This window comes from Rhinolophus sinicus, chromosome 4 (genome assembly GCF_057876585.1).
Source record: "Rhinolophus sinicus isolate RSI-liver-muscle chromosome 4, RSI-T2T, whole genome shotgun sequence".
NCBI lineage: Eukaryota > Metazoa > Chordata > Mammalia > Chiroptera > Rhinolophidae > Rhinolophus > Rhinolophus sinicus.
The window spans coordinates 107,927,030-107,940,209 of NC_142504.1; the positions used below are offsets into that span (position 1 = coordinate 107,927,030).

The 13,180-nt window shown below is 34.2% G+C and overlaps 1 protein-coding gene across 9 annotated transcripts in view; it reads left to right on the top strand.

Annotated features, from left to right (window-relative positions):
- The window catches only part of RELCH (RAB11 binding and LisH domain, coiled-coil and HEAT repeat containing), a 93,531-nt gene that overhangs the window by 51,510 nt on the left and 28,841 nt on the right, over positions 1-13,180 (top strand). For 5 of the 9 annotated variants that reach the window (XM_019729321.3, XM_019729312.3, XM_019729313.3 and 2 more), the window contains 5 exons: positions 4,009-4,149; positions 4,593-4,757; positions 6,572-6,746; positions 10,535-10,691; positions 11,315-11,438. In XM_019729321.3, the coding sequence (XP_019584880.2) occupies positions 4,009-4,149; positions 4,593-4,757; positions 6,572-6,746; positions 10,535-10,691; positions 11,315-11,438 (762 nt within the window). The remainder of the gene's footprint in view (positions 1-4,008; positions 4,150-4,592; positions 4,758-6,571; positions 6,747-10,534; positions 10,692-11,314; positions 11,439-13,180) is intronic. The other 4 variants (XM_019729316.3, XM_019729317.3, XM_019729318.3 and 1 more) reach the window with 1 other exon arrangement.

The following is a 13,180-nucleotide window of genomic DNA, read 5'->3' on the forward strand; positions in this document are numbered from 1 at the left end:
AGCAGTTCTCAGCGTGTGGTCTGAGTACACTGAGGGCTTCCTTGAGATCCTTTCAAAGAGGTCCATGAGGTGAGAATTATTTTCATAATAATATTAAAACAGTTTTTGTCTCTTTCTGTTTCAATATTTACACCATTAGTGCAAAAGTTGTAATGGGCAGCAGTGGCAGTGCAGTCGTTAAGCAGTGATGAGGGCAGTGACACCCAAATATACTGACTGTGTCATACTCATCACTGCCAGGCACGTGCAGAAGAAGCCAGTTTCTCTTAAACATAAGCTTGATGAATCAGTTAAATTGTTAATTCTCATTCTACTAAATTTTGACACTTGAGTATGCATCTTTTTAATATTCTCTGTGATAAAATGGAAAATACCAATATCAAGCCCCTTTGCTGCATACTGAGGTTTGATGGTTGTTTCATGAAAAGCACTCTGAATGGTTTGGGTTGTGAGCTGAACTAGCCACTTTTTTTCATAGGATACTGATTTTATTTGACAGACCACTGATTGACAAACAAACTGTGGTTATTCAGACTTGGGTATTTGGCAGACATTTTCATGGGAATGAATGAAATGAACCTGTCACTTCAAGAGAAACAAGTAGATGGCATTTACTGCCAAGAATAAAATTGGAACTTTTAAGTGAGAACAAGAATTTTGGAAAACTTGTATCTGCCTCCGTGACAGTGACCGTTTCTAAGTATCTAAACACTTTTCTGAGGAGATCAGTGGTGATATTAACAAATGTGATTTTTTTTTTTGAGATTATAATAAAATCTGTCAATATTGAAGAACATCTGCATAACTCCATGGTCCAATATTTCTCCAATGACCAGTGTGAATACTCAAAATCATGCATGGGTGAAAAATAGAAGCAAGGTTCAAGATAGACCAATGGAATTTAATATATCAGAGTTGAAAGAGCTTAGTAGCAATGAATTATATCGTTGTTTCAGATTCCACACTGCAATTAACCTTTAAGAAACTACCATTTGTCCAGTTCGAGTGTAGAATCAAAATGTCTATTTATATCAGAAAAGGCTATTAAAATACTCTCCCATTTTTCAATTTCATGCCTATGTGAGGCTAGATTTTTTTTTTTAAATACTTCAGCCAAAACAACATATCACAACAATTGAATACAAAGCAGGTACGAAAATCTACATATCTTCTTTTAAGTCAGACATTAAAGAAATTTGCAGCAAAATGTAAAACGACACCATTCTTCTCATTAATTTTTTGTTTTATAAAGTTATTTTCATTAAAATGCTATTCTTATTAACCTAATGAGCTTATTGTTATTTTAAAATGAATTGATACATATAAATTTATCAGTTTTAATTTCTAATATGATAAATAAATGTCAGTAGATATTACCCACCCAAACAAAAGCTGTTGGATATGCTCATTGATTTTTAAATGACTGAAGGTATCCTGCCACCAAAAAATGAGAACTATTGGACTATTGTTCCCTTTTAAGTATCTTCCCATTGGTCTAGGGCTTAGAAGGGATAGAGGGATGCGGTGACATCACAGTTATTTTAATTTAAACAACCATAGTTTAAAGCAAAACTTGACAAACTACAGGCTGGAGGCCAAATCTAGTCCACAGCCTGTTTTTGTAAATAATTTTACCGGAGCACAACCACACCCATTTGTTGATGGATTGTCTGTCTGCTTTCCAACTACACCAGCAGATGTGAGTAGATGTAACAGACCTGATGGCCCCCAAAGCCAAAGGACCAGCTGGCCCTTTACAGAAAGTGTGCTGACCCCTACCTTAAAGGGTCATTTTTGTAAGATTATTCTTTAAAAATTACAAAAACTGGAATTGTACAACAATGCATGAGCTATTTGTGTTGAGTTTACTGTTAACCTCATATTCTTCAGTGAAAAGTCAGAAACCAATCGTCAGACAGTTGCCCTTTTAAAAAGTAATATTTATTATGGCTTTTTTATTCAGAAAAATATAAAGAAAAAATGAATAGTCCGTAGTTTCACTCCCAGTAACAATTTTTTGTTTTGTTAAAAATATATTTTTATATAGTACAGAAAAGAATAAAATGAAAATCAAAGACTTCCTTCCTTGGCCCCTAGTCATCCTCTCCAAAGGTATCTATCTACTGTTAATAGTTTTTAATTCTTACAGAAAATAAAATTCTGTGCTTATACCCACTTGCATTTTTAAAATGTTCTTACCCAAAATTAATCATAGGATATATAATGTTCTGTATCCCTGACAGTAAACACTATCGCCAGGTTCTTGTGTGGGTGCATTTTTAAAATTTCTCTGCATCTTGCTTCTTTCAGCATTTGCGTTTTTTACTTTGACAGTGTTAAATTGCCCCCAGCGAGATAACACGAACTTGTAATCCTGTCAGCCTTGGAGTTCTTATTTTTCCCATACCTTCCCTGGGAACTGGGCACGATGAAAAATGTTTTAATGTTTTACCATCTTATAGGAAAAAAACTGGTGTGTTGTTGTGATAAATCATATGGATCGATACATATAAGAAGTGAGTCTGAGCATCCTATTATCTATTGTCCCAACACAGAGATGAGCATCACGTGCTCGCAAAGGATAGTGAGCTATTCCGCATTGCGGCTGGCACCAGAATGCTAGGCAGTGTTCAGAATAGGCTTAATGTTTTCTCCGTGGGTCTCCGCTTGCCTCGTACCCACTGTCACTGGTACCAGGAAAGTCTCAGTGTGGTCATGGCCTCCTGACCTGTCCTGTGGGTTCCCTGTGGCATACTGAAACTGCCATAGTGGGCATCAGCCCAAGTCCATATGAAACGCATACCCAACTCAAGTTTGCGTACCTCTATCCTGCTGCCCGTGCTGATACCAACCAAGAAGCCAATTTTCAAACCAATGTTTAACATTTAAAGTATCTGAAAGTTAAGATGTTTTAAGGCATTGGGTGGATGGCAATTTTTAGCTGAAAGGATAAATAAACAAGGCTATATCAAAAGGTATATTCACCAACCAACGTGTGACTAAAATTTGCTAAAATTACATATATTTTTATTCTTAAAAAGTCAAAACAAAAACTAGGTCATTTAAAAATGTCTGTCAGACCTTGTTCTGCATTCCAAATCACACTGTAAATTTATGAAAATGGTCACATCCTCTATCTTCATTTTATTCTAACCATTATAGGTAAAAAAACATCTAAATAAGTTCAGGTTTAAAGAATTTTATAAATTAATTAAGTTATAATAATGGTACAGAGAAGGGAAGGAAGGGCAAGAATTTGTATAATGATAATTCTTTATTCTAACATCAGCCATGAGTTAGGCTAAAATATTCTCTAATATTCTTTAACTGCGGAAGAAATTATGTGAAATTAAGACACAGAATTATTGTTGCCTTGACATTATATTTAATAGTAGCAACTGAAAATAGCAATGCAATTCTTGCTAAAGTACTTTTAAAGTTTACTCTCATATTTTAGCTGTTTGAATTTTTTTCTCAGTTCTTCAAAAAATAGGAACACCAGGATTTAATAAGGTTTCCACACTCCTACCCGAGGCAAATGTTTTGATTACCAGCGTGATTTTTGTAGTCCCTCCTGTTATTATCACTCTCAGTGCTTTTCTCTGAGTTGAACAGGTAGTGGTAAAAGAGTCATTGTCCGTTTATAGCAGAGTGTTGACTGTTGATTTGCCCAAAGCGCCTGCTACTGTGCACTGGAAGGGTTTGCACATATTTAACAAAGATATAAAAACATGCTGGGAGATGATTAATACCGAATTCAGGGTAGATGTTATTATCTTTAGAAAGGGAGGGTAGAGGAAAGGAGAGAGGGTGGAGGAGACTGATACTTTTAACTGTATCCGTAATGTTCTATGTCTTTGAAAAATGAAGACTTGAAGCAAACCTAACAAAATGTTAATGTATATTTAATCTGGATTTTAAATACGTGGATGTCTGTCACATTATTTTCTATATTTTTCTGCTGCTAGTGTAAATAAATAGCCAGAACCTGTTCTTGTTTATTTTCAGAAAGAAATTCGTAGCTCCTTGGTTCTTTCAATGTTGCAACAGATGCTAATGGAAGATAAGGCAGATTTGGTAAGAGAAGCTGTGATCAAAAGCCTGGGTATCATTATGGGATACATTGATGATCCAGACAAATATCAACAGGTATGTTTTTCAGAATTAACCCCATTTACTCTATTTTAAAATTCCAAATCTGTGATTCAGATACCCTACTGTACAATCTGTAGTAGGGATGGCAGTTATGTCAACATTAACCAGTCGGTTTGGCTGCCTGGTTTCAATTCCGCACTTCGGAGGAGAGAATGCTATGATTCATTTACAGTATTCGCCACAGCTTTGTGGCAGGAAATTGGCAACAAGCATGTGTGTTTACCACCCTTTCTCCTTGGTTTCTTCATCAATGGATACATGACATTTTCTTTAAAGAAAATGGGAAGGGTAGGATTATGGATGGCTTTCTTCCTTGCCTAAAATGATTTCTAAATATATTTCAATGCATATTTATTTGTATTGAGTTTTTTTGTTTATTTTGAAAAGCTATATTTTGCCTGTTTTTTGTTTTTGTTGTTGTTTTCTTTTTTTGGCAGGGTTTTGAATTGTTGCTGTCAGCCTTGTGTGATCCCTCAGAAAGAGTAGTTAGTGCAACACACCAAGTATTTTTACCAGCTTATGCTGCCTGGACTACAGAACTCGGAAATTTACAGTCTCATCTTATACCTACATTGCTGAACAAGATTGAAAAACTTCTCAGGGTAAATGCTTCCTTTGTTTATATAGTTCTTAGAAATGTGAAAGGTGTGTTCCAGGGCATCTTAAAAGCATGCTGGGGAGCAAAGACAGAAAGTACCTTAGCTGAACATTCGAATAAATTACCAGTTAAAGATTCTGTTGGGCTGAAGCCAAGAGAGATTTGAGGAAGTTTTACTTCACTGAAGCTGAAGGAGAAAGGGCATGATCTGAGTTTATTAGCTGAAATAACACCTTTGTGGAACTGTTATTCATACATTATTCAGAAAGCCAGCTCTTCCTTGCCTTTTCTGACTTAAATATTTTAGGTAAAGGGTCAGCCGCAGTGCCCAGAGTCCGGAGATAACTAAAATATGTGTATCCAAAGCTTTCTTATTTACACAATGTCAAAATGCTTTAACTGTGTTTATTTCACTGTAGTAGTTCACTTCCTCACTTTTTAAAGTGAACTTTTCATTTTTTCCAATTAAAAGAATTGAAGAAAAGTTGAACAATAGAAACTTCTTGATCTAATTTTTTTCCTAAAATCTCTTTGGAGTCCAGAAGAAAAACTAACATTGCTTTAATGCCTATTATATGCCATTAAGGTAGATACTTATATATAAAATATAGTATTTCATTCTTATAACCCTTTGAATTATATTTTGTTTTTTTGTGTGTGGAAACTGAGTGTTTAAGTAACTTGCCCAGAGTCCCACAGCTGTCAAATGATAGAACGGGATCTGATGTCTCTCACTTCAAACTCTTGCCCTTTCTAGCCCCAAAATTTAAAGGATGTATAAGGCTCTACATAAAGCATTGTAACTAATCTGTAGATGGTCTTATACATAGATATGTGTACATATGTATTTATTTAATTTAAAAATTGAACTGTTTTTTCCAGAAGTTTCTAAATGAGTATTTAAAAAAACAAAACAAAAAACCATAGATAACTAAAGTGAAACTTTTTATGAAACCTAGGGAATTTTTTTAAAGTTTACATTCCTTCTGTCTGAGAGTTAGCCATACCTAGTTTTTCTTGTTTCATTTCATAGCATGGCTAATTCCACATTGCTACTAAACCTATCTACAGTGTTCAATTTCCATGAAGAAATTAACTAATTAGAACTCCATAGTAAATAACTCATACATCTGGCACACTTGTTATTTTATAACATAATAATGACATCTCAAGTGGATTTGAACAACAATAAATGCTTTCATCTCTAATGATTCTATTTTTCCCTTTAATACTTGGTTTCTATGTGCCATGCTGATCCTCCTTACTTTTATTTTCTTTCTATTATATCTTTCTTTTGTTTCCTTTTGAAATTTCTTCCCCTACACTTTATCTCTGTGTTGAATTTTTTTAAAGTGCATTCATTGAGGTCAAATACAGATGTCATCAAATCTATAAAGGACTGTAGAAAGTAGGAGAGGGAAAGTAGCACGCACTGCTGCTCGTTTAACAGTTGAGTGTTTAAAATGATTCCTGGGGCTCACTTTAATTTCTTTATCCTGACTCAAACATTTCAAAAGATACGACCCTTTTAAAAGGAAAAAAAAAACCTGTGAAAGAAATTCCCCACAAATGGAAATAATTGATGTTTGCCCTGAAGTTTTCCATATAAAATGTTCTCTTATCCTACAGTACCTGAATGCTTCTCCTCATTTTCACATACTTAGGGAAATTAAGAAAGGATTCATGGACAGCCCCATAGCTGTCATGTGGGGAGCCTAACATGCGGTCCCTTACATGTGTGGTCATTTGCCACAGAAAGGAGGAATACCCTTCATAACTTCAGAAGACTAACACTAGCTTCCGCCGCCTATGTTTCAGGACGGAGAGCACGGGCTGGATGAACACAAGCTCCACATGTACCTTTCCGCCTTGCAGTCCCTGATCCCATCTCTCTTTGCATTAGTGCTGCAGAACGCACCTTTCTCCAGCAAAGCCAAGCTGCACGGTGAAGTGCCACAGATAGAAGGTACTGCACTGGAATTACGGGAGGAAGGTATCAACTATAGCAGCGCAGCTTCCCAAACAGTGGTTTTTGATTAAAAATCTAAAAATTGATGACAGCATAATTACTAAAATGTGTTATATCTGTGGAATCTCGTGATCATAGATCTAAGGTAAACTGTATGCCTTCATCTCTTATGGATAAGCATCGTGGTATTATATCTTATAACATTTATACTTTCCATTCTTAATCTATAGTCTTTTTATAACCTTTTCTTCAGTGGCTGAAATAATGAGCTGAATCAATGAAAAGATGCCCTTAATACTTACTAGTGCCAGTTTATGAAGCTTGTCATTTCCACTTTTTAAATCTTTTTTTTTCCTTCCCAAGCTGTTCTGTCTTATTTTCAATAGGGGAAGGTGAATATTTTACCCTTTCCTACTGTGTCTTTGAAAGGAATATAAGCATATGTGGCAGAATTTTTATTTTCCAAAGAAGGAATGTGACTTATTTTCAGAAATACATGAAATTGATAGCAAAAGCCAGTGTTTTCTTATCTCAATGTCCATCTCACCAGTAAGTGATCTTTCATCCATGACACTTGCTAACCCCACTGCACCTACCTGTCGCCCTGGATAAATGGTTATAGACAAGCTATTACTGTGTATGAATTCCCTTTGCAGCTTTTTCAGATTTGTGAAATTGTCCCTGTCCCTTACTGGCTTTCTGATAGACAAAAGAATTATAAGATCAAGAACATCAACAGACACTTAATTTTTTTAGAATTGCAGTTTTCATATAAACGGTGGTTTACCTATAATCTTAGGGATATGAGGCAGTGTGTCCAAGGATACACACAACACAGCATAGAAATTGTGTATACTGTTTGAATGTCAGTTTTACTTGGAAAATTGAGAATGGGTGGGGTACAGTTAAATATTTTAAAATGATATTATTAAGAATGAAACTTCAAACTTTTAAGATAAGCCTTAGTAAAGCACTTAAGAGCTGCCACTTCAGATTCTGCCCCTTCACTCCTTGAGGCACTTCATCTGCCTGGAGACTTTCCTGACTTGCTAATTTCCTCTTTCTCTTTCTGTCTTGCTGTATTGGTTTGCTAGGGAGCCAGTACAGGGTACCACGTACTGAGTACTTTAACAACAGACGTGTGTTGTCTCACAGTCTGAAGGCTAGAGTCTGAGGTGAAGGTGTCAGCAGGGTTGGTTCCTTTTGAGGCTAGGAGGGAAAAGCTGTTCCAGGCCTCTCTCCTGCCTTCTGGGGGTTTGCTGCAATCTTTGGTGTTCCGTGGCTCATACTAGATGCATCACTTCAATCTCTGCCTTCACCTTCACTTTCTGTTCTCCGTGTGCGTGTTGTGTCACTGTGTCCAAATTTCCCTAGTTTCTAAGATCAGTTGGATGAAAGACCCACCCTACTCCACTATGACCTCATCTTGTCTAATTACTCCTGCAACAGCGCTGTTTCCAAATAATGTCATCTTCTAAGGTTCCAAGGGTTAGGACTTCAACATAGGAATTTTTAGGTGGCATACAGTTCAACCCATAACATTTGCTACCATTTATTCATTCATTTAACAAATAATTCTTGAATGTCACCTGTTGCCGGTCATGTGCTAAATATTAGATAGAAAATTTTCAAAACAACTATTTACCATCCTGAACACACCGGGATGCCAAAAAACTGTAGACAAGTGGACACTTTGGTCAACATTGTTCAAGCAGTAGTTCGCCGTAATCAGAAGTGTCTAGATGCTGATGGGAACCACTTTGAGCACCTCTTGCAATTGCAGAAGTCAGACGTGACTTGTATTCATCTTTTGTTATCAGTATATATTGAGTATTTATTACAATTTTAATAGTTATTTCCTCTCTTAAAATGTGTATCCATTTTTTTGGCACCCTCTTTATTCATTCTAGTGTTTATGGGTTCTTTTCTTGTGATTATGTCTTTATCATACCAAAAATAATCTTTTCTTTTCAGTTCTTGTTGACTTAATTTGACTCTCTGACTTTTAACTGTAGCTATAAATGTTACTGTTATTATACGCACATCTAGGTTATAATGCATTTATTGTAAATGGAGAAATATTATATCCTTATTTAGGGTCGATCCATATGTATCCATGTCTATATATCTAGCTATATATACATCCATGTAATTTGGAATATAATTTAGTATAAGTGAAGATTTATTTGTTTTCTCTTAAATAATGTAAACCTACACAGATATTTTTAGTACCAATTATTCCCCAATGTTAGCTAATGTTTATATGTGAGGCCCTATTTTAAATACTTGTGATATACTCATGAACAAAATAGAAAAAAATGTCTGCTATCATAGAGCTTACATTCTAGTGAGAGGGAAATACATTAAAGAGTTATAACAGCTATTATTTTGCTGGGTAATTGTGGTTATTTAGTTGATAATAAAATGCTGCTGTTTTCCCAGCCTATTAAAATGCCAGGCATTCTTGGGACCTTTTTGTATTGTTATAAGTTAGATGCTCAAATTTTTTTAAATTCTGTTAAATAGAATGATATATTGAAGTTCCTGAACCATTCTGATTGCTTATCTGTAATAACTGAGTTATCCAAGTAATTGCTTATTTCTTGACATTGTTTTGCTTCTGTTGGACCTAGGTTTAAATCTTTGGACCTCATTTTCCCTACAGTAAATCTTGATATATCTATTTTACTTTTAACTATTTCACTATTTTTTAATAATTTATCACTATTTTTGAAGGAATAACATTAATTCCATCACAGTATAGCAGATTCTAACCAATATGATTTAACTCTGTTTGACATTATATTAGATATGCTGTGAACATGATGTAGAAATATGAAATACAAATATCCCTCACCACCAAACCTAATTGATTCCTGGGTTGAGATAGTGAGAATTCAAGCAGAAACCTCAGATGGTGAGAGACACCATATTACCCAGATTCATTTATTTGTTTGTGTATTATCATAGCAAACAGGAGAGTTCAGCTAGCAAGAAATAACCTTTATCAGAACTTAGTGTATTGTTTAAAGCCTTGCACATCATAGAAAGACAATAACATCTTAATGTTGTCTTTGAGCATTTTTAAAATTAATTATATTTCATGGTTTCTTAAGTTTAATAATTAATCGATAAGTGTTTTGAGAAAGTGCTGCCTCCTTATTTGTGTCTTCATAGGGTGTTAACCTCTATGCAGGAGTTGCGTAGAGTTAACTTAATGTTTACCAAATATGTATGGAAATTTTTTTAAATAAAGCACTTAATATTGGATATTAAATACTTAAGAATCCTTTTCAGCTCAAGCTTTAATATATTTTATATCATTATTCTCTGGTATTAAACAATTTTTTCCCTGCTACTACCCTATTAATTTCTTATCCCCTGCAGAAAATATTTTATCATATTTACTGTTTCATTGACATAAACAATCTAGTGGAATTGGAAGTATTTCTATATTTTTAAACCAAATTTAAATCTATATCTAAGATCTTATCTCTGGGCCAATTTTAAATTACCTAAATGAAATTTTACTCTTCAATAGCAAACTATTTCATTACAGTATTTGTTTATAACTATTTAGTCTTATAAAAATCTTAATTTTTGAGATTTGTTAAATTTGTTCACATGTGACAAGAATTTATTTCATTTGTTTCTAAAATATGATTTAATTAATTTATTTCAGTATAATATTTAAAGTTTATAATAAGCTGATTAACTATTAGGAGGCAGAACTTTATTTTCCTTTTGATAGAATAGCTAACTGCCCAAACTGTCATTTTCCACATGACTTGTTTTGCTTCTATTATTTATAGTGACGAGGTTCCCTCGACCTATGTCACCCCTTCAAGATGTGTCTACTATTATTGGGAGTCGTGAGCAATTGGCAGTGCTACTTCAACTTTATGATTACCAGCTGGAACACGAGGGTACTACAGGCTGGGAGAGTTTACTATGGGTTGTCAATCAATTGTAAGTACCCGCCTCCACAATCATTCGGTTCACCTCAGTCAGTTGAATGGAAGGTAGCTCACTATATTTAGCCTTGGTACTGAGGGACAAAATATAAAAAATATAACAAAACATAACTTGGCATCATCTATGGTAAACTTCTTTAGGAAAGGAGATTTACACTACTGGGTATGTAGTGATTTATCTGTGAAGATGGTGTTGCTGTATTATGGCAAAAGAACCTATCCACTGCCTTGTTGTCTCATGGTGGTGATGGATTTTAAACTACATGGATTTTAGACTTCTCATTTTTGAGGCTAAGCGGATGCCATGTTAGGCAAGCTCTTGTGTGAAGCATCAAGTTCATTGATTTGAGTCCTGTTAACTTCATACTCAGAACTCGACATTTAAAGTTCCATATATGTTATGGTAAACAGCTAAAATTTATTCTAAGAAGTTCATAGAGTAGAATGTAAACTTAAGACCTTTTCCAAAGGTCCCAAACAACTCCTTTGCTTTCCAATTTTAATGTCTGTGAAAAACAAAACAGAAGAGGTTGTTAGATTTGCATTGTTTCAGAAATTGGCAAGGAAACAGTAATTTATATGTATCCCCTGCCTATTTTTCTTTCCTTTCATATTCAGGTTGCCACAACTTATAGAAATAGTTGGCAAAATTAATGTTACCTCAACTGCCTGTGTCCATGAGTTCTCCAGATTTTTCTGGCGCCTTTGCCGGACATTTGGCAAAATTTTTACAAACACTAAGGTAAAAACTTGTTTTCTTATATGCAAGAGCCATAGAAATGTAATGTGTTAATTAATGCTATGACAGAGTAAATAAAAGCATGAGCCATTCCTTTACTCTAATTATCTTTTAATATCTTAGAAAACTATGATAGTAAAAAAAAATTTTAGTCAGTAATACTCTTACCTTTATATCTGATCTTCAAAAGACGAGTTAGCCTAAACTTGGTTTGTATGCAGATCTACTCACGGTTGGATATCTCAAAGATTTTCAGCATAGGAAGTATCAGCTAGGGCACTCAACTGCAGTGCTTTGAATATGCTTCTGGTACTTTATCACCTACCACAGATGTAGGAAGCAGCTATTTGCTCAGCTTACTTCTGTCAAAACCTCAGGTGATTGTGGAACCAAAGCAGGCTATATAGAAGACTTGCTGCAACAATACCAGCCCTTAGAATAGCATGGGAACCTGAGATAAATGCTGCATATTTCAGTCATGACCTAAAGCATCATTTGTCACATTTGCTTATCCAGGTTACTTTGTAGTTTTAGATATTAAAATTTGAATGTCCTTAGATCCCAGTTTCTTCTTTAATCCTGTTAATTCATTTGTCTTCATAGCATAATGTTAAGCCAGTTCTTTAGAGATCTCATAAAAATATAAAAACATGTAGTTGCTATAATCAAATGTTAAGACATTTGAAAGGTAAGAACTCTGTGTAGCTCTTTACTATTAAATCTGTAGTTTTTGAAACATTTAAAGCATAGTTTGGTACAGTGGACTGAACAAAATTCAGAAAATGGGTTATGGCCCTGTTATGTGTGTGACCTATAATAAATAATTAATCTGGGCTTTTCTTATGTGAAATGAAGAAGTTACTTCAGTGTCTTTTAGTTCTCTGAGTATTATTCTGTAGATTAATCTTTTAACAGTGGTCTTCACCTCAGTTTAAGTTGAATATGTAAATTAATATGCCTGACCTGACAATAGGAGGGGAAAACCAGACCTTTATGTTACTATAGAAGAAACAAGATCATTTTACGTTTTTCACTAACATCTAATTATTAAACAAATGTAATTTGATTTTATTGTTATCAATAGTGGCAAAAATTGTTTGACATCTCCAAAAGAAGTAGCTATTATTATTATTATTTTATTTTTATTTTTTAACAAAAGCAAGGAGTTCACTTTATCACTTACCAGTAAGTGGTTGACTTCAGTGGCCTGAAATCTGGTCTGTGATGACGTTAATACTATATTAAAACAAGCATTTGCTCTAACTTAAAATATTAAAGTTAAATTCAGTATTTAATGTTTAAATTTAAATTTTACAGAAGTTAAAAAACTAAACAGATGGATATCACATGATGTATGCCTTGGCCGGATAATTAAGTGCGCTTACTTGCACGTACACAGTGGAAAGTTCTCAAACTTAATTGTCTGACCTTCCATATGTTACTTATTGAATACCCTGAATGACTGCAATTTCCTTTTCATTCCTTTTAAATACAGTAAATGTTTTATTCAATAATTCTGATCAGATGATATCTACCTAACAAACCTGTCATCAAGTTCAGTTTTAGGAGGTAGTAATTTCAAGTGTCTAAAATCATCTTGAAAATTAATTTAGTGAAGAAAACTAAAGGCTCTTCAAGAAATACTTGCTGACCTGAATTGATTTTTTAAATATTTTATATGTAGAGGTGTTATTTTTAGTAACTTAACTCTTCTTTTTCCTTAAGCCTCTTAAGAATTATTACAT